Raw genomic sequence first — 23,621 nt, forward strand, 5'->3', positions numbered from 1 at the left:
GCTCCAGCAGTGGGTCCCTCAGGGATCCACAAGTCCTGCCATCAAACCTGCTTCAGCATTGGCTCCACTCTCCATAGGCATGGAGGTCCCTGCCAGGAACCTGCTTCAGTGTGGGCTTCCCACCACAGGCCTGCGGATGGTATTTTTTCAGCATCCACCTTTTCCAGCATGGGGTCATCCACAGGCTGCAAGTGGATCTCTGCTCCACTGTGGTCCTCCATGGGCTGCAGGAGAACATCCTGCCTCACCATGGTCTGCACCACAGGCTGCAGGGGAACCTCAGCTCTGGTGCCTGGAGCTCCTCCTGCCTCTCCTTCTCCACTCACCCTGGTGTCTTACATATTCTCACTCTACTCTTCTTTGGTTACAATTGTTCCTGTGCAATTTTTCCTGGGTTTTTTTTCCTTTTTAAATATGTTATCACAGAGGTGCTACCACTGTCACTGAAGGGCTTGGCCTTGGCTAGTGGCAGGTCCATCTTAGAGCTAACTGACATTGGCTGTGTTGGACATGGGGGGAAGCTTCCATCAGGTTGTCAAAGAAGTCACCCCCAGAGCCCTCCTGCTACCAGAACCTTGTCACACAAACCCAACGCACATGGAGATGCTGGTCACAGGCCCCTGTGGTCCAGGAGAGTTCAAAGTGCTTCATTCAAGACCACTGTTCACAAGGTTGTGAGATGATTTGCTTTAGTCATCCTGGTCACAATCTGAGAATTTTAACTGAAATTTTCCTGAAAAAAAATGTCCAATAACAATAATATTGTTCCACTTGGGCTGGTATTTAGACAAAAATAAGATTTCAAGGCTATTCATTAGAAAACTGGGGCTCATTAGACAACAGAGGTTCCTGGGAACAAACAGCTCTTTTGATAAGCTCAAGGGTAACTTAACTGCCCATTAATCAAGGCCAAGGCCTAACAAGAATTCCTTGATTGTAGAGTGGTCAAGGCAGGGAGGAAGTGGAGGATGTGCGCTGCCACATACACCCAGTTTCATGTACAGTCTTGGGTGTCCTGCTCCAAGGCTGATTAGTGTTTAATTTCAGGACCAAATAGACAAAGGCATCAGATTAGGCTTAACAATCTTTCAATGACACTGCATCCCAACAAATAACATTCCGCTACTGAAGGCTTCAGCTATGGTCGTAAGACATTACTAGTGTTTTGGGTTTAATCTGTGCTAAAAAGGGGTTTAATCTGTGCCAAAAAAAGAAATAAATAAATTAATAAGGACTTATTTTTACAGACTCCTAAATGGCTGTATATCGTATGAAGGCTGCAAAAATTAGAGCCTTGAGAAGGTGTTAGAGAGATGCCCAGTGCTTCTCAAGAGAGATGCCCAAGCTAATGTACATTCGCTGATTTCCAACCTATATGGGAGAAAAAAGCAATGTGAGCCAGCTACAATAAAGGAGGTACACACACAAAAAAAAGGCAGGGTGCATGCAGATCAGAAGCCTTTCCTTCTGCTCTGACCAAAAATACCCAAAAGGCCAGTGACCAGTCAATGTAAATTAAGACAGAGGTCATCTTGGAAACACCATCTTTGTTTGGAATCAAGAAGCAATGGGTGATTGGTGTCAACAGCCATTGAGTGAGTGGATGTGGTCCAGCAACAGCCAAGGCTGGAAATAACTCTCAGGTATTGCAGCTGTCAGTAACAGCCCAGCCCCAAGTGCCCTCACAGTCTTGTCCTCTCCATTTCACCTGCCTTAGCAAACTTCCTTTGACCTCCCTCAACCAGCCAACCACTGGCCTCGCTCTTTAGAGAAGAAAGCCTAAGCTGGGCCCCGACCAAAACCCAATAGCCAAACTCTGGCTTTCTGTTCGTTCCCCTCCTGGCCGCCAGCTGCCAAATGAAGTGTGTATGCAGTGACTTACTAGTTTCAGCGCTTTGCTGAATTGCAGCTTATAACCACTGTCCCAAACCTCATGGTGCAAGCTCGCTCCCAGAGAGGTACAAGGCTGTAGAAACCTGGTTCCTATCTCCCTGTGACTTGATTTTCAGCAGATCAGGAGCAAAGCTTTCAAGTAACAGCACTTGGGAATGGGTCCAGGCTTCCCACTGAACCATTTTATTTTTGCACATAACCCTCCCCCAAAAATAAACCAGTTTGTTGCAATGACAGCATGCTTTCTGTAAGAGTCTGTTAACAAAATCTGGGCCTTTATTCCAATACTGAAAGGTGAAATGAGTCAAGGGAGCCCTTAATCTTGTTAAGAGCTCAGAGGACTCTGAAACACTAATTGGCCTGTCTAGACCAGCTCTGTGTCTGGACACTGTTATTGCAGCCTCTCTTGCAACTACTGAAATTAGAGCTTGGGACCACACACACACAAAAAAACTTAATTTCTTTTCTTTACGTTGCATACCCTATTTCCTGCTTGCAGCCTCTTTTCTTTCAGTTCTTAACAAAAAAAAAGAACATACTTCTCCATTTTGATTGGTTTTTGTATCGCTAAGTTTCTGTGCTTTGTAACTGCTAGGGCTGTGATTGCTTTAGAAGGAAAATACATAAATATGACACTAAAGAGTCAACTAAGGATTGAGAGTTCTTGTCTGGCACAGACGTCATTGTGCAACACAACCTTGAGGGAAGGGCCCTGCTGAGCCCCACAGCAAGGTTCAAGTTTATATCTCAAATCTGGGTAAAATCTGAAGAAAATCTCCAAATTTTAATAAACTTGTGATTGAGACAGAATTTCCTGCAGACCACAGTCAGAGGGGACTCTATCTGGAGAAGAGGATGCCTCATCTATCCCTGCACACTGGTGCTTGCCTGATGCAGCGCTGCAACACTGGTGGGAAAAGCCAGGGTTTATCAGAAAGCAGATGACCAAGAAGAAGCCCACCAGCCCATGTGGACCGCCCAGGTGCCCCCCTGCAGAAACCCCCACTGCTCCAACACCACAGACAAACCCCAAACATGGGGTAGTCAGGGAAGAAATTGATGTCTATCATTGCAGCAGGGCACCTGCACCCAGGTACAGGTGTCCAGCCCATTTGTCTCTGGTGGCAGGCAGCAGCAGTGCACTCATGCAGAAGCATCTCGTACGAGGCCAGGAGCACCCAAAGGCTGTTAATGAGTATCACACTTCTCAGAAATGTCTCATAAGTCATTCTGGTGTTGCCATGAGAGGAAATTGCATGGCAATAAAGCAGAATTATTTGGTTCCTGTTAATTAACCACAAAGGTGGTAAACATTAACTATCTTTGAGAATCATGTGATACATACAGATGTTCAGGTCCACCTCTCAGCTCAACACTGTTTTGGTTTTTTTCATTTGGAGGTTTCCAGAGGAAGGCTGTCTGAAGGATTCCTGTGCTGTCATCTAGGATATGACAGCACACTGAGAGGGAGTTAAATGTCCAGCACAGGAAGGAAAAGCAGCAGCTATGCCTCCCTGCATCATTAATCACTGTCATATCCTTTGCCCTACAGCAGTTCAGGGAGTTGGTATGACAGTACTAGCTGCAGTAGCATTCACCTTTCCAGCAGAGCAGAAAATGAAAGGAAGATCCACACATTCCCCTGCATCTTCACTATGCATATGACCACAGCTTCACTGGGAGGTCCATGGTCTGCACGTGGCACAGCCCAGTAACTTGAAAACATCTTCTGGTTAGAGGCTTAGGTTCAGCGTGGCTGTAGCGAGCATGCAAAGGGACCCATTGCTCCTCTGTAGCACACAGGAATGCCAAGGCCAGGTGTTCTCTTCATGCCTTGTTGGTGACTGAGAGAACGTTCCCTTGTATTCCTCTGCTGCAATAGACAAGACTGGTGCTGACAGATGCCTGAAACACATCACCGGCACTCGTGTGACCTGTAGCCAGTCATACACTTGGGTACCATCTGTCAGTGGTCACCCTGGTCATATGGACAGACCCACAAACCCCACATACATGTTGGCCAAACAGCTGTGAAATCCTTATGAAACAGGTGACACCTTCCACCAGCATGGATGTGACAACATTTACAGCACCTCTTCTGCCCGGATGTAGCAGCGGCTTGAGATGTCTAATGGATAACACTAAGACTAGAAGGGAGACTCCTCTGTCCTGGGGCTCTGGCTGTGTGGTTCCTCAAGCCTTCCTGTCATTGTATGAATCACAGCCACCTCCAAGCTTGTGGAAGACACAAGAGCGCATGTCTCATAAGGTAGCCAGCTAGTTTTGTTTCTTTCTGTCTGCTCTAGGGCATCTCGGCCCTGTTTTTCAAATGCTTTATTACAGATGCCTTCAAGGATCCTAAGTTTTTCCGGGATGTGACGACCATCTTCCTACTCATCCCTGCATATTTGCACATCTAAAAATATAATTGCTTTGAAAAATGTCAGCTGTACAACTTCTGCAGCATAAACATAGACTCTTCAGCATTATTTGTTCAGGCACAGAAATGCAATTGTATGTGCACCTCTGGAAACTGAAGCTTGGGCACATCTGTCTCCAGAGAACATCATGGTTCTGTTAAGCGAGCATCTAGGAAAACACAGATTACATGCTTGTTAAACTTGACTCCATACCCACACAAAACCAACCCTGACCTGAGCTAGCAATAAGAGATGAAGCACTGTTGGTTTTGGGTAAGAAAATGAGACAGTGATGGTTTATGGATGCACTGCATTTGCAAGGCAAGTTTTTCATATTGGAGGAAGGGAGGCAGTCCACAGGGGTGGCTTCTGTGAGAAGCTGCTAGAAGCTTCCCCCATGTTGATGGAGCCAATGCCAGGCAGCTCCAAAATGGAGCCGCCGCTGGTCAAGGCCAAGCCCATCAGCAGTGGCGGTAGCTCCTCTGGGGTAACAGAAGGGTAAGAAGTTACTGTGTAGGACAGGAGAGCCAGGGAGAGGAGTGACACTATGTGAGAGAAGCAACTCCGCAGACACCAAAGTCAGTGAAGAAGAATAAGGAAGAGACATTCCAGAGACCTGCAGTGAAGACCATGGCAAGGCAGGCTCTTCCCCTGTAGCCCACAGAGGTACACAACAGAGATCCACCTGCAGCTCCTTGAGAAATCCAGGCCAGAGAAGGGGAAGAGTGTGAGGAGTCCTCCCCCCCCAGAGAAAGGAGCAGCAGAGACAATGTGTGATGAACTAACTGCAGCCTTATCCAACTCCCTGCATTTCTGGGGGATGAGGTAGAGAAATTGGCCAGGAAAAAGGGAGAGATAGGGTGGAAGGTGATTTTTTAGCAATTAGTTTTATTTCTCATTACCCTACTCTGATTTGATTGGTAATAAATCCAATTGATTTCTCCTCCAAGTTGCGTCTGTTTTGCCCGTGATGGTAATCAGTGAGTGATCTCTTCCCGTACTTATCTCAACCCACAAGAATTCTGTCCTCTGTCCAGCTGAAAAGCAGAATGACAGAGCAGCTTTGAGGAGCACCTGGTGTCCAGCCAGGGCCAACCCACCACAATGGACTTCAGAGGCAACCATACAACTGCATTTTAAGAGACTCATCAACCCCCCAACCTAGGGACAGCTGTGGGTGCAAGGGTAGAAAACAGTGCTGAGGCAGTGCCCTAGTTCTCTGAGGTGAACCTCACGGGAAGGATGTGAGGCTGTCCCAGGGATAAGATAATGTGAAGGCCTTGAGACACCTTGGGATGCAGGCCCAAACCTAGTTTGCTTTTCTCTTTCCATCATTTTCCCTTCATGCTCCTGACAGCTTCTTTACTGTACTGCTACAATGTCTCCAGACATCATATCACCCATTTCAGGGTCACAAGTGGAGCATGAAAGTAAGAGCTGCATGGAGATCCTAAGACAGATAACACACTTGCTCTTTTGAAGCCGGTGAAGATGACCCAATGGCCCACATCCATTCTAATTTTTGGAGCAGAGAGCACCATCAAGGTACTCACTTTAAGGACCCTGGGGCCAAATTTGTCTCTGCAGTGGTCCAGGGAGTGTGCAAAACAGGAAAGAGAGGGTATGTGAGCCCCGCACCTTCCCAATAAGGCCATTAACAACTCTCAATGTACAAACCGCATCATGTCTTTTTAAATCAGACCTGACAAATGCATCACTGCTGAAGATCAAAGTCTGTGTGGCTTATGCATCTGGGTCCCTCACCCTGCAGGTAGTGCAGGAATGTAGAGGTTTGTGCAGCAGATTCAGAACTACTGAAATGTAGTGTTTTACTTCCAGAAGAAAATATGCACAGCATGGTGAGAAGAAAAAAACTAGGGGTGGTCAGGAATTAAGAAGAAAACAAGACAGGGAAGATGGTGAAGCTTAAAGAGAGAGAAAGAGAAACAAAGCATGACAGCTTTGGACATAGTCAAAAACAGTGTTTGTCATTGGCACTGGTTTGTAATTTGAATGTAATGCAAAGCAAAATGAAGAACTGAATCTTATATCCACACCCCTTTTCACACACTGCTTCCTGTGGGCAGCATGGTGTGGTCTGCCACAGCCAGCTGCCAAAAGGCACTGGACTCCTACATGTTTGATCGGGAGATCAGAGCCAGGCTTGATGCAAGGACACCTGAATAGTGGCAGTCAGAACAAACACTTCAGGACCACAGGAGCCTCTGGTGCATACGGACTTTTTTTGGTCTGCGAACAAGATTTTAGAAGGCAGCTAAAGACAATTACAGCTTGCAACTTCTCTACATTACTTTACAAAGCACCCATGTGTGATGTCAACACTTTTAATGCAAATGTGTTAGTTCATTGATAACATACCAACTCAAGTGTATTTCATTCATAAACTTGCATTTAAGATGAAGAAAACTAAGAGCACCTGGCAAATTGTGATAGTGGATACTGGCTGAGCCCTGCTAATTTCCTGGAAACCCTCTGATGAAAAGGGTCCTGCCCACACAACACTGACCAGACTCATCTCTGGCGAAATACATATATTATTAATTTCCAGGAACTAACTGTATTTCAGATAAATTCTAAATGAAAAGCACTGAACCAAATCCCCTGTTAATGGGAACTATGTGTGAAAGTTTTGGTAGCAGGAGGCCTGCAGAGGTGGCTTCTGTGAGAACCTGCTAGAAGCTGCCCCCCATGTCCACTGCAGCCAATGCCAGCCGGTTCCAAGATGGACCTACCACTGGCCAAAGGTAAGCCCATAAGCAACAGTGATAGCACTTCTGAGGTACCAGATTTAAGAAGACACCAAGGTCAATGAAGAAGAAGGGGGAGGAGGTGCTCCAGGCACCAGAGCAGAGATTCCTCTGCAGCCTTTGGTAAAGACCACAATGTGGCAGGCTCTGCCTCTGCAGCCCATGGGAGTTCACAGTAGAGCAGAACCTACAGAACCTGCAGTCTGTGGAGGACTTCATGCCCAGAGCAAGAGGATGCCCAAGGGAGGCTAAGACCACATGGGAAGCTCATTCTGGACAGGCTTCTGGCAGAACCAGTGGACCCATGGAGAGAGGAGCCTATCCTGGCACAGGTTTGCTGGCAGGACTTCTGACCCTCCATGGGACCCAGGCTGGAGCAGTCTGTGCCTGAAGAATGGCACGCCAAGCAGGGGACCAACACTGGAGCAGTTCATGAACCCACACTGAAGAAATTCATGAAGGACTGTCTCCCATGGGAGGTACCCCACAATGGAGAAAGGGAAGAGTGTGAGTGCTGCCCCTGCAAAGGAAGAAGTGGTAGAGACAATGTGTGAGGAACTGACTGTAGGCCCCATTCCCCATCCTCCTGTGCCACTGGGGGCTAGGAGGTAAAGAAAATCAGGAGTGAAGATGTGCCAAAAAGAAGGGAGTGGTGGGGAACGGTGTTTTAAGGCTTGTTCCTATTTCTTATTATCCTATTTGTGATTTTAACTGCCAATACATTAATTTCCCCAAGCTGATGTTATTTTGCCTATGACAGTAACAGCAGAGTGATTTCTCTGTCCTTAACTCACATAATTTCTCTCCCCTGTGCAGTTCAGAAGGGGAAGTGATAGAGTGGCTTTGGTGGCCAGCCAAGGTCAACTCACCACACTTGGAAGCAAAACACACACCAACCACTTTGTCCTCTAGATAGACACCACATACACACTTACTCCTCATGACTTGCTTCCTCAAAGACATCTCCACATGCGTATCTCCACATGTCCTGAAACACCAGTGTTTGCCTATGTTCAGGCCAAATCAGCAGATACTGTCACCCAGATAAAAAGTTGTGAAAATGCACATGTCCCAAAAAAGCAAAAATATCTCCTCTTCAGGAGTCTCCTGGTCTCCCACTCTGCAGACACCCAGGACAAGCACAGCAACCACAGAGTGTTAAATTTCAGTTTCATACTTCAGCACAGCCTGAAATTCTCTTTTCCTCTTTGTCCACTGCTGTCCTCAAGGTCAAGAGTCTTGTAATACCCTCCTGCTCCCCAAAGAGTCTTGCTCCTGAGTGTCAGCAGAGGATGTTCAGCACAGAGAGATTCAGCAGCATTCCCTAGGAAAATGAAGGACCTCCTAAATAAAGACACCATTCTCTAGAGAAAAACCACAACAGTGTCTCATAGGAAAAATGCAGGTCTGCTTGCTCCAGCCTGCTCTGCTATCCAAGGAAGAACAGAGGCTGTGAGCATGGAGGAGGTGACTGAGTTTGAGACATGTAAGGAAATTACACAACACGTGTTGTCTTGACATGAGATCTGAAGTGCCTCAATACCAGAAAGTGCAGATGAGCATTCCCCTGTTTGCAGACATCATGCCAGCGTACCTTCCTTTCTGAGACACAGAACATGCCATAGACCTAGGTGAGCTCACAGAAACTTACTTTAAAAAAGAAAAACAGGTTTCTTCTAATACAAGTTCCAAAAGTAGCAGCTGCATCAGCTTTGGAGTGTTTTGATATTCTTTTCTCCAAAGAACTTATTAAAAATGAAGCAAAAATGAGTGCGAGGGAAGTAACATGGATGTTTTTTTGATTCTCAGAAGTGCTTTGTTACCAACATCCCCCCAGGATGAGGGGAGATGAACTGTGGTTAAGATCTTTGTTCTCCTTTTTTTTTCCCCTCACATTTTACTCAACTTCTCCTCTCATTTTTAACCAGACATGCTACACCAAGCATTCAAAAAACTCTGGGCAATTACATCTGTAGTACATCAGCCTGGGAGAGAAAAAGAAGCAGGTTTCCTCTGTGACTTATGCTTGCCCAACACCAAGAACACCTATAAAATTATTAATTATTAACACCTATTAATTATTATATGCACCTTTAATAGGCCAGTTACAAAAGCAAAATATTCCAGAAGGGCAGGCTGGAAGGAAAGGGAAAGGACAATTAAAGGCTGCTGCTCTGTTGCAGTGTCAGGGCCAGGTGTAACATTCTCAGTTTCCATTGTAAGACACTGGCAAATAACTAGGGTTTCCTACAGTAAAATCTGATACTGCTATGGCTGGAGTTGTTTCCTCTAGCAGCTTCCTCATTTCTGCAACTGGATGCACTACTTCTTAATGCTGGACATGACTGACCATCTGTGCCATGGCTGCAGTAATATTATCCTTGTAGGTATGCCTTTTACTGAATGACACATTTCAGTGGTCAGGAGACTTAATAGTGGTTTTGGGAGACAGAAGTTTGTCTTAGATACGCTCACAGAGGCGTGGAGAGGTTAACTTGCGAGAATTAGCACAAGCTGCTGGATCTGGTTTCCTGCTCTTTTTTTCCTTTTCCACTTCCTTTGTTCTTCCTCTTCTTTTTCCCTCTTATTTTCATGTTTCCTCACTCTCCATTACATGCCCATGAGGAAACGGAACCTGAATGACTATTGTGTGCCAGAGTCCAAAGCCTGCCAAGAGCAGGTTTTTCACTGGCTAATGCTTTGCAATGCCACACTCAGGATGTCCAGCTACAGATCTCCATCCTACCTTGGGTCTCACCACTCTGGTGTTTCCTCCAGCCACCTGGCACATGCACTGGCACACAAAGCTGAAAAGACAAAGCAAGCCCTGGAAACGTAGATTCATGGCTCCAAAGCCCTTGAACTGCAGACAGGTAAACAGTTCTCGAAAGCCATGTGGAGCTGGGGGGCATCACACCAGGACCATGTGTCACAGTTCCAGCTCACTCATCCAGATGGACACCATGATTTATGACCGGCCTAACTGGTCATCCTGTCAGGGATTACTGCTGCCCATATTTCCTACCCTGCTTCCCAGCCCTCCCAGCAGCTCAGAAAGAACTGAAAATGTAATTTGCTCAGCCTCTCAAACCTACTGCAGGTCTGACCCAGGGCACACCCTGAGTTCACCTCCAGCTCTGCATGAAGCTCTTCCCTACTGCTGGCACATGTTGCTCTCACCTAACAGGTGACTGAAATCCGCAGAAACAAAGTACAAAAATATAGGATGCCTTCCACCACAGGAGCTTTAAAGGTGACTAAAACAAGGCAAATTTTCATTGAATTCCCACTTGGATGTTCATGAGGATCATGGCATAGCATGAGCTCTCCAAAAATACAGTCCTTTTTACTGGCCTACACCTAAGTGGTATTGATTAATTCTCTTGAGGGCACCAAATTTAGACCTGCCAACTTCCTCTTCCACATTCCTCCACACATACAAGGGGTGTGGCAAATATATACTTACTTATGCATGGGTGGCATAGGTATTTGTCTATGTCTCCAGATCTTTTGCAAGAGAAACTATCTAAGGACTGACTTTTGAAGCTTACATTGCATTTTCATTCTGTCCCTCCTCGGGCCACATTTTCTGACTTTCAGAAGCAAGCAAACACACCTTCCTGAGTATCTTTAAGTGTTTCCTGCCCCCCCCCCCCCATATTTGCCAAGAGCCATCTATTGGCCAGTGTCCTATCCACTGACATCTGGGAATAACAAATCATATAGAAGTCTGCTGAAGCTTGAAATTCATGTGATTTTCAATTTCTCCACGCTCAACTTGCACATTTTTAACATCCACTCTCCGGCAGCCTGGGGGAGAGAAGTATGTTGCACTTGTGGTTGTGAGGAAGGTGGGTGGGAGTGAGGGCACATGAAAAGCTGAGGCCCCCATGGCTGAGTGACTTTGTACATGGGACAGCTACAGCATTGTTGAGCTAAACAATGAGGCATTCCATAAAAAAAAGAAAAAAAAAAGACAAAAATAATAAGAAAACAGGGTGTGTTTTCTGGGTGTGTAGGTTTTTTTTCCCATCTAGAAGACGCACATTCCTCTGTACCATTTTTATTATGCGCTGTCATGATGGTAATTACTACAGTCTAAGAATCAAGCACAGATCACATAAATTATATTACTGTCCAGTTATTTTAGGCATCCATACAACAATCCTACAGCAACATTTTGGACATCAAATTGCTGTATGCTCACTGTAAGCACACCAGGAGGCAAGTGGCCATGCATGGCACCTGAGGAGGGGGGCACCTCTCCTTCCAGTTTAGAGTTTACCTACCCACACACACCTCTAGAAAGCTGTGGGTTTCTAAAAATTTATTATCTGAGTGGGGTGTTTCCTGCCTTTGCTTGCACTGGCTTCTGCAAGAGCCACACGATGCTAGGCTGAGCTGGGGCCTTCAGGACTTGGACTCTGAAGGTAGTCTGGGTTTCTTATCACTTTATCATGGCAGGCAGCAGGTTGTAAAGCAAGGTGCCTTGGCTGATGAGGAATTCCTGCTTTCTCTTGAGCCAGCAGCAGCAGCTGCACCTCCCCAAAGCAGCACAGGGCACATGTACCAGCTGTGTCTGTCAGCCACAAGGCACATGGACACAAGGGCAGCAGGGACCAGATGGAGGAAGCTGGAAGAAAATATGAAAGCCAACAGAAACCACTAAGCCCTTGTGGTCCTGCTTCTCACCCACAGGCATCCTGGCTCCTCTAGTGATGCTACCAAAGAAAAAAAGAGGATGCTTATGGCATCAAAGAGGCAGGAGAAGAAGCAGGGAGAGTAGTATCCAAAGTGCTTCAGGTAGGCCAACCTACTACATCTGGAAAGAGCTAGACAGGAGGTGACCTGCAGTCATGCAACTAAAGTTGAGCAAAGAGGATGCAACCACAGGGCCAGAAAACAGCTTACTAGTTCTGCTTCTGTACTATGCCATACACTTAATAAATTCCCAAAATAAAAAAATTACTTCCTCAGTTTCCACAAGCAAAGCAACAGATCAGGGCACATCCCTTGTCATCCATGTTGGGATGGGTTGGCACCTGTATCCAAGCCAAACTGTCTTTTGTTTTCTTTTTCTTTTTAAGGAAGAAGCATATTTTTTATCCAGGACCTGCACTAAGTCTTCCCATCCTCTGCTCCGCTGTATCCCAGAGCAAAGCTTTCACAGGCTGGTAACCCAGCTACTAAAACCTGCAGAAACAGCCCATTCATGACACGCGTGGCACCAGTATCCCAAAAACCTAACCTTTCCTGTGTCCCATGCAGTGGGAGCTGTAGTCAGCAACCTCGAGTCCAACATGAAATCCCACCAGCCCAAGAGAAGGAGAGGAGGGCTGTGGCAGACCTGTATTGCACTGTGGGGTGAGCATTGGTGCAGCATGTCGTGAAACAAAGGATGTCTCCAAAACACAGAAAAATAAACGAGACAGATGGGAACTTAAGGTTCCACCACAGAGTCCCCTCGGCTGGGAAGGGGCTAACCTGTTTCTGTGAGGAGTCTTTCCGGTCCTGGCTGAGACCCTCCATGAGGGGAGCTACAGGAGACGGTCAGTGTTTACGCCGGGCAAGCGCCGCTCGCGCCGCTGAGCCTTCTGCGCTGCAGAAAGGCCCGCATCCCACAGAGAAACGGCGCCACTCCGTGCTTTTGGTGGTGGGAAGGAAAACAACCAGGGAAAAAAACAAAAAAGAAAAAATATTCCCGTGATTTATTCCCGCCTTCCAGCTTTGCAGCAGCAGCCGCGCTCTGCTCGCATTACGGGAAACACCAGCTCCCCTTCTCGCAAGGCGAGCAAAGCGCCGCGTCAGACAGAGTTGCTCCAGGGGGGACGGGGGGGGGAGGCCGAGCACTTCCTGCTCATCGTTACACAGCACTTTTTCAGCCTTCCTGGGCTTTCCTTTCTTCCGCTGCTGCTGCTGCTTCTCCCTGGCAGCCGGCGGGGACGCACTCGCCCCTCCCGGCGGTGCTCAGCCCGTGCCCCTCGCCGGGCCCCCTCACCAGGGCCCCCGGCCACCCCGGCCCCAGGGGCGCCGCGGGGGGGGGGGGGGGGGGGGGGGGGGGGGCGCAGGGAGCGCAGGAGGCTGGGCGGGGGCCCGCGCATGCGCGGCGCGGCGCGGCGCTGGGGATAAAAGGGCGGCTGGGGCGGCGCGGGAGAAGCGCTGGGGCAGCGGGAGGCGAGGGAGGAAACCGAGACGAGCGCGGGGACGAAGCCCTTGGTTTCTTGCCTTTAAGCCACCGACCCTCCTTTCCCAGCCGTCGCCGCCATGGTGAAGACCGTGGGCAGCTTGGTGAGTCCGATGGGCGAGGCGGCCATGTCCTTTAGCCGTGAGAGGGGCGGGCGGCGGGATGAGCATCATTTCCCCGACGGGCGGGCGAACGGGGAGGGAGAGCTGCTGGGGGCAGCTAAGCAGTCAGGGGACTCTGCTTGGGCTGCCCTGGGCTCCCGAGAGGCCTTGGCCTGCGGGAGATGGCGGGTGAGAGCCGGTGTGCTGCCCGGGCAGGCGGAGCCTGCTTCAGCCATGCGGCGGGAACGGGGGAAACCGCGCGGAGGGCTCGGTCAGACCAGGGAGAGGGAACAAATAACTGCGCGACCTGAGACTTCGGGGAGTCGGAATGAGCAGGGAGGTGATGCAACTTCACATTATGACAGGTTGTTGCTCATCGCACTTTAAAGTCTTAAGGAAAAGGCTTCGTTTCTCAAGCGGGTAGCAGGGTACTACAGCGACAGGAGGAGAGGACACAGTCTTAAGCTGCGTCGGGGGAGGTTTAGGCTGGACATTAGGAGGAATTTCTTTAAAGACAGCGTGATTAGACGTTGGAATGGGCTTTCCAGGGAGGTGGTGGAGTCACCGTCCCCGGAGATGTTTAAAGGACTGGACGTGGCACTCAGTGCTATGGTCTGGTTGACAGTGTGGTGTTGGGTCACGTAGAGTCGGCGATCTCGGAGGTCTTTTCCAACCTAACGGATTTTGTGATACAGTACCCTAATTTAGCAGTCCCGATTTGCCTTATGTACTGCTAGTGTGTAGAGGACTAGACTGCTTTCTTGGAGTTTGGCCTAAGTTCTGTTGCCTTTCTGGGTAGGAGATAATGGAAAAATGAATCCATTTTTCTTGACTTGAATGGGACTGCTAGAGCCTATTACCCATACTTACATAGCAGAAGTTGCTGGCATAAGTAGTATTTCCCTTGTAATGCTGCTGTCTGACATATTCACTACGCTAATGCATCACATCACTTTTTGGATGATTCTGTGAATACAAACACATCTGTGGCTTTGAGGTACAGAATAGTAATAAGGCCTAGACCAACACATGGAGAATACCATGCTGCTGATGAAATAGCATGTGGTCTTGTGCACAGCAGCTGATGTGGTTGATAGACAACAATAGAGTATTTGTTAGCTGTAACTTAGGAACCCAAGTCTCAAAAAATGTTCTCCGTGCAAACTTAGCAAGCTTTTCACTTCAGGAAAAATCCTGTTTGGCTAGTCTCGCCTTTTGAACTTGAAATTTGGTGCAAGTGTCAGTTTGATCTCATTTTGAGGCATCTGCAAGTGACGCTGTGTGGCATCCTGTGAGGCCCCAAAAAACTCGCTCTACAAGGTCTTTAACAGGGCTTACAGTTGTTCATGTACTCTGAGTTAGACACGGGGGAGAAGTACTGACAAGATATTCTCAAGAGGTCAAAATAACAAAAAAGACTTTACTGGCAACTTTAGAAAATCAGAGAACTTTGGCAAAAGGTTTAGTGCAACATTCAGTCTACATAAAACACTTCTCAAAGTATTAACTTAGCCTATTCAACTTAGCAAACTCCAAGTCTGTTTGATTGCAGGTTACTCAAAAATTCTGAGAAGAGGGAATTAGAAGAAGAAAAGGACAGAAAATATATAGAAAAGGGCACATATAGCTACTAACTCCTGGGTCCCAGAGGTGTTCAGCTGCTAGAAATTCCAATAGGAGGTAGGGTCAAGACATGTGCTAGCAGCATGTTCGACCTTAAATACCCCTCGCCTCCAGTGTGCCTGTGATTGGCAGCCACTGTGCGGCTGGGATACAGTGTCTTAAGGATGGGGTGTGTGGGGCAGTGCACTGCCTCACCGGAGCAAGGCCTGACCTGCCCCTTCCCCCGCATATTTGCACTCCAAAATGTTTTGAGACCTCAGTCTTTCCAGTCTCTCACACATCCAAGTTTGTTTTCTAGGCTGTGTTCTTCTACAGTCAGTTCACTTTATAAATGAAAAGCGTGTCAGACCTCTCCCACTGGACCACAAAAGTGTTGACATCTGATACATAAATATACAAACTAACACTTGTGACCCCAGCTCAAAAACCGGTGAATGCCGGAAGCTCCTTAAGAATGAAATGCCTTACCATTCAGGTCCTGGAGAGAGAATGGTGTGTGAATGCAACCTCAAACTGTTGTTCTGCTTTGCATCTTTTCCCCCTTCTCTGTTTGTGGTGGCACAGGAGGGGCAAACTTTTGGTGTAAGATTTGAGGGGTTTGTTACACACAGGAACAGATTACACATGGCAAGACAAACCTGGCTCTGAAGGAAGAGCCTGTTCTAAGTTAGCCAGGCTTCTACTATCCTCCTAGCTGTGAGCATTGATTAATAGTCTGCTTTAGTTAAAGCACTGTTAAAGCAGAATTTTGTTGCTCATCCATGGAGAGTGTGGACTCAACAGTCATGCTGACAACAGCATTTTAACATCAGTAACACCCAGAGTATTCAAGCACAGTGCAACTGGGATCTCTGGATTAATTCTGGTTTTCAGTAAAGCACATTTGTATTCTTTTCTGATACAAAGGGGAAAACCCATTCTTGCACTGTCTGCAAGGACTTCTATGAGTGAGACCTAGCTAGATATGCCCTTTCTCCCTACACATCTCTCCAGAAACAGACTCGCTTCTGAAGAATGGCTATTTTCAGGGTGCTTGACTGATCCCGCTGTAGTACCTGCTAGAGCACAGAAGGAGAAGTATTTTGGTTGGTTTGTAGTGGCCTTGAGATGAGTGACTAGTGTAAGAGGGTTTGGCTGTGGGACATACTGCCTTTTATAGCAGAAGGTAATGGGGTACATAAACTTTAAAAGCTGGTGCTGTCAAAACTTTTCTCTTCATTCTAGCTGCCTCTCTTGTTATTTGAGTTAAAGAAAATGCTGAAAAATTGCAGTTTCAGCTACAAGTGATAGTTTTAGAAGTGGTGTGTGCTAGGGAGCTCATGCAGTTGAACCTTTGGTCTGTTTATGCTAGCTTCTGTATTTAAAAAACCTCACTAAATTACATAGTAACCATTGGCAGTCAGGTGATGACTGGGCAAGTTCAAGGGTGACTTGATATGTGTTGAAAATAATGTTTACAACCAAACTTTAATCAAATCTGCCAGATAGTGTGGAGCTATCTTATCTATTGCTGAGAGCAGCAGACTCCTTTCAGCACCATCTGTGGCCAGCAGCCTCCTTTTTGAAGGAGGTACTGGGAACCTCTGAGGCACTAGAGGCTTTCATTATTAGACCTTCTTACTTGGCTCTTGGAAACAGATGCCTGCTACCAATGTGTTTGTTGAAGGTAGCATGCCCTTTTCTGCTGGGCAACAATAGAAGCAAAATTGTCATCTTGTGTGTGTTCAGGGAAGCTGTAGTTAAATATTTAAGAAAAGAAAAAAAAATAAAACCAAAAAAACCCAAAGAACAAACCAATAGTTACCAGCATGCTAGCTGAGGCTTCCCCCAGTGAGCTGTTACCTGAAGAAAATGTTCTTTAACAAAGCTGTAAGATCCTCTCAAAGTGTGACAAAATAGTCTTGTGATGGGAGGTTCTCCTTCTGGTATCAGATTTTTTGTTTTTTATATGAAAGCTTGTCACTTCACAGTTAACATGAAAGGCAACTAGTGAAGTCAGTTGGACAGGTCAAGCAGCTTGTTTTTTGTTTTGCTCCTGCTACTGTCTTCCGTCCTCCAGAGAAATTAAGCTCACTAGAAAAACTTTTGGAACTTCTTGCTAGTTCGATATTTTCTAACTTGCAGGGGTAACACCTTCAGACCCAGCATCTCTTTTAACTGTCCTACAGCAATTTTGGCTGATATTAGAGAGGGTTTACAGGGTAACACCTGATTTGTAGTCAGGACCAGGTCACCACTAGTGGTGAATGGTATGTGACCAGCTGTAATTACGATGCCGTTCCACTTTCCCTTTGTTCTAAGCAATAGCAAACCTGAGGTATGTAGCCATATGATTAACACATTCCAGGGCTGGGCGTCCTTTTGCAGAATACAGTAATTATGTAGCTGGACAGGAGACTTACAGGTTAAAAGAGGATGGTCAAGCTGGCAGCTGCGGGAAGTGGAATCAATAGAGTGGTGATGTTACAGTGCAGAGGTCTGAGAAGCTATACCAAAAATCAATATTAGGATTTCAAGGCCAAAAGGAGTGAGGCTTGATTGAGGAACTTACACTATAAGTAAGTACTGGGAGGGAGCAGCAATCGTGGATTGCTGTGTAAAGGGACATTAAACTCTTGGTGGGAATGAGTGCAGGAATGCATACTATGTCAGTACAGGAGTAGGGGAAGGTAGGGAGACAGGAAAACTTAACTGTTCCCATCTCTTTCAGAATGAGAGTACGTGGTGTGCAGTGTTACAACAGATCTTGTATCAGAGTAGCTGTGATGTCCAAGATGCGAGGATAGAAAAACCAACATGGATGTGTATCTCTGAAGAGAGCTACGTGGGGAGGGAAAAAGTCTGTTAACAGGGAGATGTAAAGCTGAGTGTATTTGAAAGTTACAGGAAGCTGTGGAGACTTTCACATAGGATTATACATACATAAGAATGTTCATGCAGGATCTCTGCTTGCATGTTAAATACACTCGTGTCCAGTTTGACTGTGTGCACTTTTGGCTCCTCACCTGCATGACATTCTTTAGCTTACTAGAGTCAAGTCTCAGTTTATTGTGGCTGATTGCAGAAGCTGGTATGAATTAGTTAACTCCTCCTGCACTGCAAAACCAGCCCCTGTGTACATCTGGCAAGTAACCACACTCCTTTCAGTCAGCTGTTGCTGATAGGACTCCAGTGCTTTGCTCTCTTAAGCTGGGGGGACTAAAGCAGCTATCTTTTGAAGTTTATACTAACAGTTCTCCTGAAGCTTGATTGCCAAGAAAACGAAGTTGAAAATCATTGAAGTGGCTTGTACTTTCTTTGATAGTGTCAGGAAGTAGGTGGCCAGCACTTTCTGCTTCTGCCTGAGATATTTGTTAGCCTTTTGCTAGCATGCAAGTATTTATTGCTTTTAATGTCTTTCAGTTCTATCAAAGCATTCACTTTTTGACCAGCAAAAATGAGTAATGGCATGTAAGAATGTTTAGTTCCAAGGAATATTGTCCACAGATGATTGGTGTGACTAAGTGTAACACACAGATTTGACGACTCTGAATAAGTATTGGGTGTTTATTTGTGTAGTCTGTATGTGTAGCATTGCTTTGGCTAGTGATGTCAAATGTGGGTTCACTTGGCAAAATAACTATCCTATGAGGTTGCTTTCAAAAACATGCTTTAGAGTAAAACACACAATATCATTTTAATGTTAGCTATTGACTGGAAAAGTCACCAAAGTGGAGGACTGTACAAAGGTTTGTTTCTGTCCTTTTCAAGTTCTGCAAAGGAAGGTCTGTCCCAGAAGAAAGTAAGTCTTGCTACCAATCCAGAAATGAGATCTGGATTATGAAAAACAGTAAGGATCACATTTAGGGGACAACACAGAGCTGGCAGAGTTGAGCATCATAACTAGAGAATTTCTAGCTTGTTCCCACAATTCAGTGAGTTAGACTGACTGAGCATTTTGGCTGTTTTCTAATTGGAGAGTCATAAGACACTGACTGCTGCTAACACCAATGAAAGCAATTCATATTGAAGCACTTACATGATGGTACAAATAACCCAGTTAAGTGTTTAAGAGCTGCCATAATGATTAGTGTGTTAGGTCTGAGAGCAAGCCATCATTGGGATTAGTCTTATTTAGGAAAGGAGGGGGGAATCATTAATGTGTTCAATATTTTTTTTTTTTGTAGGTTGAATTTGAGGCAGAACTGAAATCTGCTGGTGAGAAGCTTATAGTAGTTGATTTCTCTGCCACGTGGTGTGGACCATGCAAAATGATCAAGCCCTTTTTCCATGTAAGTAGTTTTTCTGGGTTTATTTCTGCATTAAACTGTATATAAATGTTTGTGTTGCTTGACAATAACATGGAGGAAAATTCCTTTTACCTTATGTGATTGCCATCATTTCCTGGAAAAAGAAGTTGCAGAAGTATCTGTTTTTAAGACTACCAAGTAAAATAGACTGACCTTTGATATAGCTGGGAACTAATATAAGGTTTAGCTTTTGTCCTGGTGCTTAAATGTATTTCAGGTCTGCAGAGACCTGCCAGTTGCATTGCTTCAAGCAGTAGGATACAGAGAGGAAACAATGCTTACCCTTCTGTAAACAGTTAATGTAACTTCTCCAGCTGTGTTTAGGTGGCCATGTTATCTCCTGATAAAGTAGGAGAAACAGTAGCATCTTTTGGTGATCAGCTAAAGGCTGCAAGAGAAGGCCTTCCACCTATGTCTTGGGATATGTGGGTCCTTGTGGGAAGAACAGATTTCCACAGACTCTTCCAGAAAGTCTGGAGCAGAATAGAAAATTTTTGCTGTGGTAGTAAAATAGCTGCTTTAAGATAATAAAGCATGTATCACTAGCAGTTTAAGCAGCACCAGCCTTTCAATTTATATGAATGCATCTTTTCAGGAAGCTTTCCTGGAACATTGCAACTGCATAGTTATTTTTATTTCTTTCTAGAGTTTGTGTGAGAAGTATGGTGATGTGGTGTTCATAGAGATCGATGTGGATGATGCCCAGGTAAGCTGTGGGGTGGTGCTGAGGGAAGACAGCTAAGGACTTCCACACAAGTGATAGAGACTTCTCTTCAAAATGTCTTCACACACACTAAAAACGGGAATTTACTTCAACTTAAAATTGAAACATAGGGATTTAGCTGGAAAGAATGATTTTTTTTTTTATTTTTTTTTTTTTTTTTTTTTTTTTTTTGAGAATACCTGAGCAGAACAAACTGCCTTGGTTATCAGCACCCTTGAAGTCCTATGGCATGTGTCAGATAACTTGGGAGCACTGACCCTTTACTTTGGGAGGGAGCATTAATCTAAGGTCTTAAGCTGCTTTGATGCAATCTTCATTAAACCTAATGGTTCACAACCTACTGATCTGTCTGGTGTCTCCACTGCTCTTGGCACTGTTTTGTCTTTCATTAAAAATGAAATTAGGTCTTGAATTAAGTGCAATAAAATGTCTGCGGTATTGCAGTTTCAGCATTGCCAAATAGGTACTTGAAAAATGTTACATGGAAGCCCAAGAGTTGCCATAGGGCTCTTGTGTCCTACAAACAGACCTCTGTTTTGATGCAGAGGTTTTTTCCAAACACAGTACAGGTTAAGATTAAGGTTTTTGCTAGTGCATGAACTAAATGTTGAAGAGGGGATCTTTAAGGCTTACTTCAGGGAGATGTTAATACTGCACTGGTTTTGCTAGTGGTGGACAAGCAAAGTGCTTTTTACTTTATCTCGAGCAGCAGTGACTTTGCTCTGTTACCTAAACAGAAGTCAGCTAGAGTGGGTTCTAAATTCAACATCCTTGAGAATATACCCAGTTGAAAAATTGTTTTTTTGTCTCTTCCAGGATGTCGCTTCACACTGTGATGTGAAGTGCATGCCAACGTTCCAGTTCTACAAGAACGGAAAGAAGGTAGGCTCTGCTTTTTTGGAACTGGAGCAGGCGAGCTAAACACTTCAAAGAAGATTGGGAGTGTTGGACTACTTAGTCTGCCTTCTCTTGATTATGTCTCTGTGGCACCACTAGCATTAAGGCACTCCTGAGAGCAAGCAAGTTCATCTTAGTACCACAGCAAATGTAACCAGCAGTTAACTGGTGATGCAAACTGTTGTTCACAGGTAGTGAACTGAGTTAGTTACAGGTGAATCTTACAGGCTGAGCTTCATGAGAGATAGCGGGGTGAGATGTCAGTGTTAAGACTGCTGGTCTATCTGCCTAGCACCCTGCTCTTTACTTGGTCAGTGTTTGTCATCTGGATGCAGCTTGTGTTCAAGCAGAGACATGACTATAGGTGCCTGTGGAATCCCACCCAAACAGAAGTCTCTAACCTGGTTGAGGTTATATACAACAAACAACTGTTTAGCTTATTTCACACAGAGGCTGTATAATCTTTGAAGTGAAGGTCCTGTCCCTGTTAAAGGACTGAACAGACCTCTTGTGTCTGCACTGCCAAGAGATGGTTGAGATGGGACGCAGATTGTGCTCTGACAGCACAGTGGGCTGCCTGTGCAGGGCAGTTTGACTAGCTCTGTGCCTGAACTTCCTGAGCTGCATGTGTTGTCTTAGGCTTTTAGCTTGCCGAGCAAGCTGAAGGTAGGCTTTTCTAAAGGAAAACAGTGCTTGGATGTAAGTTTCATGGCTGAAGGGGATGGAATTATACCCTGTATAGTTGAGTGTCACATGTAGGGTGGCTTTCAGTTCAGTATGGGGTCAGTCTGAACCTTTGACAGTTCTGTTAGGGTAAACTTACACAACTTTGTGATGTTATTGGAAGAATTGTGATTACAGCATGACAGTCAATGTGTTGCTTTTTATATCAAGCAAGAAGTTTCATGGCCTGTAGTGTAGTCTGCTCTGTACCTTGTACCCCTGTAGATACAGGAAGACAGAGCTGCTGGTTTTGAGACAGCGGAGGAATGTTGCCTCTATCATTTTTCCCTGTAAGTTGCAAAAAGAACAGTTCTCACAGGAGAAGCCAGGTGCAGGGGTAGGTCATTTGGAACAGTCCTTCCAGAATTTGATTGGTAGGGTCCTGAGCAAGCCAAGGTGACTTCTAAGCTGCCTCTGATATGTGGGGACCTTCAGAGTCTCTTTAAGCCTCTTTGAGTCTTCCACAATCTAGATTCAGGATCAATGGTAGTCTGGAAGTGAATTTTGATAGTATTTTGTTTCGCATGAGTTGTGTGGGAAATAAATACATGGATATCTGCAAAATACTCCGTTTTGAGGATGGGAAAAATTTTAGGTTTTAGCAGAATTGAATAGGTGCATATGTGACTGGATGCTATGCAACTAATGTTAAGAAGCATTGAATGCAAGAGTTCTAAAAATCAATCTCTCTTTACAGGTGCAGGAGTTCTCCGGGGCCAATAAAGAGAAGCTGGAAGAGACCATTAAAAGTCTAGTCTAATCTCCAGCCATGAAGACACTGAAGCATGACTGCTTTGGCTAAATTACAGCCTGTAACTTTTCTACTTAAAAAAAAAAAAACCAACAACTAAACAAGCTAGCTAGATTAAGTGGTGCAAACTATCTTCTTGGTCCATGTATATGAGTACAATAAAGTATAAAGTCTTCACTTTTGGATATTGCTGTGTGTTTAACAAAAATGTTAAGAATTCTATGTCAGGTGGGTGTCAGATTTTGCTGTGTTAAAGGAGTACTGTCTGGATACAAAGACTTGTCAAAGGCAACCTCATCTATTGTTGACATGGGATAGCCATGATGGTTGCTTTAGGAGAAGTCTGCTGCCACCTTACTCAGATGGTAGTCACCAGGCTATAATCTGGTTTAAAAACACAGAAAGGGGAGTTGGAGAAAAGATGGTGATCACTGGGTAGGATAGTTCTTTCTTTTGTTAAAAGACTTTTTAGACTTCAAAGCTAAGACTTGTCCTTCCAGGGCATAATACCAATCCTACCATGGAAGTGCAAGGTAGAACTTGGACTTGCTGCCTTTTTGCCTTTTCAGTTCTTCCTTGTCATTGGCATGTGTACCTTCTGGTTCTATTAGTAACAAAGTGTGTTTAGTCTGAGTTGGGCTGCTTGGTTCCTAGGCAATAGTCTGGAGCAAATGACTGAAGAAGTGAAACTTGTAGTGTCTTAAGGTCAAGAGAATTTATATTTATATACTCTTGTAATTTTCACTTGATTGCACTGTTGCACTTTTAAAACATACTTGACACTGTGTTGGACAGTAAACTGGACTCTGTGGTCCTCCAATCCTGAATCAGGCTGCCTAGATGAATGCTGTCCTGCCAGCCTTTTTATACCTGCCATTCACCTACTCTTGGCACTGTTACAAAGAACAGTGTTTTTTCCACTGTGTCAAAATGGCTTCCTTGCTGGCTTCGATGTTGTCCTGTATAAGAAGTCAGCAAAGAAGGGAGCAGGGCTGTACCTAGCAGTGGGTACAGCTTAGTGAGCTGTGCTGCTCACAGAGTATCACTCATGGAAAAGCTAGACTTCCTGCTGCATATGCACACAATGTGGAATGAGTGAGCCTCTTGTCTTTGTGGTAGGGAACTCACCATGACTCAGCCTTACACTCACTTCACAAGCATGCATGAATTTCTTCATGGCTCTGGAGGACTGGGGGCCTTGAACAGCTTAATTTATATGTTCCCAATTTGAAACAAGATTTTTCTAGT

General features: G+C 45.4%; 1 protein-coding gene and 1 long non-coding RNA gene across 3 annotated transcripts in view; one reads left to right on the forward strand and one right to left on the reverse strand.

Moving 5' to 3' along the window:
- Positions 1–13,108, reverse strand: part of LOC120411470 — a 59,220-nt gene extending 46,112 nt beyond the window's left edge. For both annotated transcript variants that reach the window (XR_005603780.1, XR_005603779.1), the window contains exon 1: positions 12,566–13,108. This is a non-coding gene — a long non-coding RNA (uncharacterized LOC120411470). The remainder of the gene's footprint in view (positions 1–12,565) is intronic.
- A 68-nt stretch (positions 13,109–13,176) lies between these two features.
- Positions 13,177–22,558, forward strand: TXN (thioredoxin). Its single transcript, XM_039566647.1, has 5 exons — positions 13,177–13,369; positions 19,156–19,260; positions 19,925–19,984; positions 20,819–20,884; positions 22,320–22,558. Exons 1-5 carry the CDS (start codon positions 13,346–13,348, stop codon positions 22,380–22,382), a joined length of 318 nt encoding a protein of 105 aa, XP_039422581.1. The 5' UTR covers positions 13,177–13,345; the 3' UTR covers positions 22,383–22,558.
- The last annotated feature ends 1,063 nt before the right edge of the window (positions 22,559–23,621 follow it).

Source organism: Corvus cornix, chromosome Z (assembly GCF_000738735.6).
Source record: "Corvus cornix cornix isolate S_Up_H32 chromosome Z, ASM73873v5, whole genome shotgun sequence".
NCBI classification, from domain to species: domain Eukaryota; kingdom Metazoa; phylum Chordata; class Aves; order Passeriformes; family Corvidae; genus Corvus; species Corvus cornix.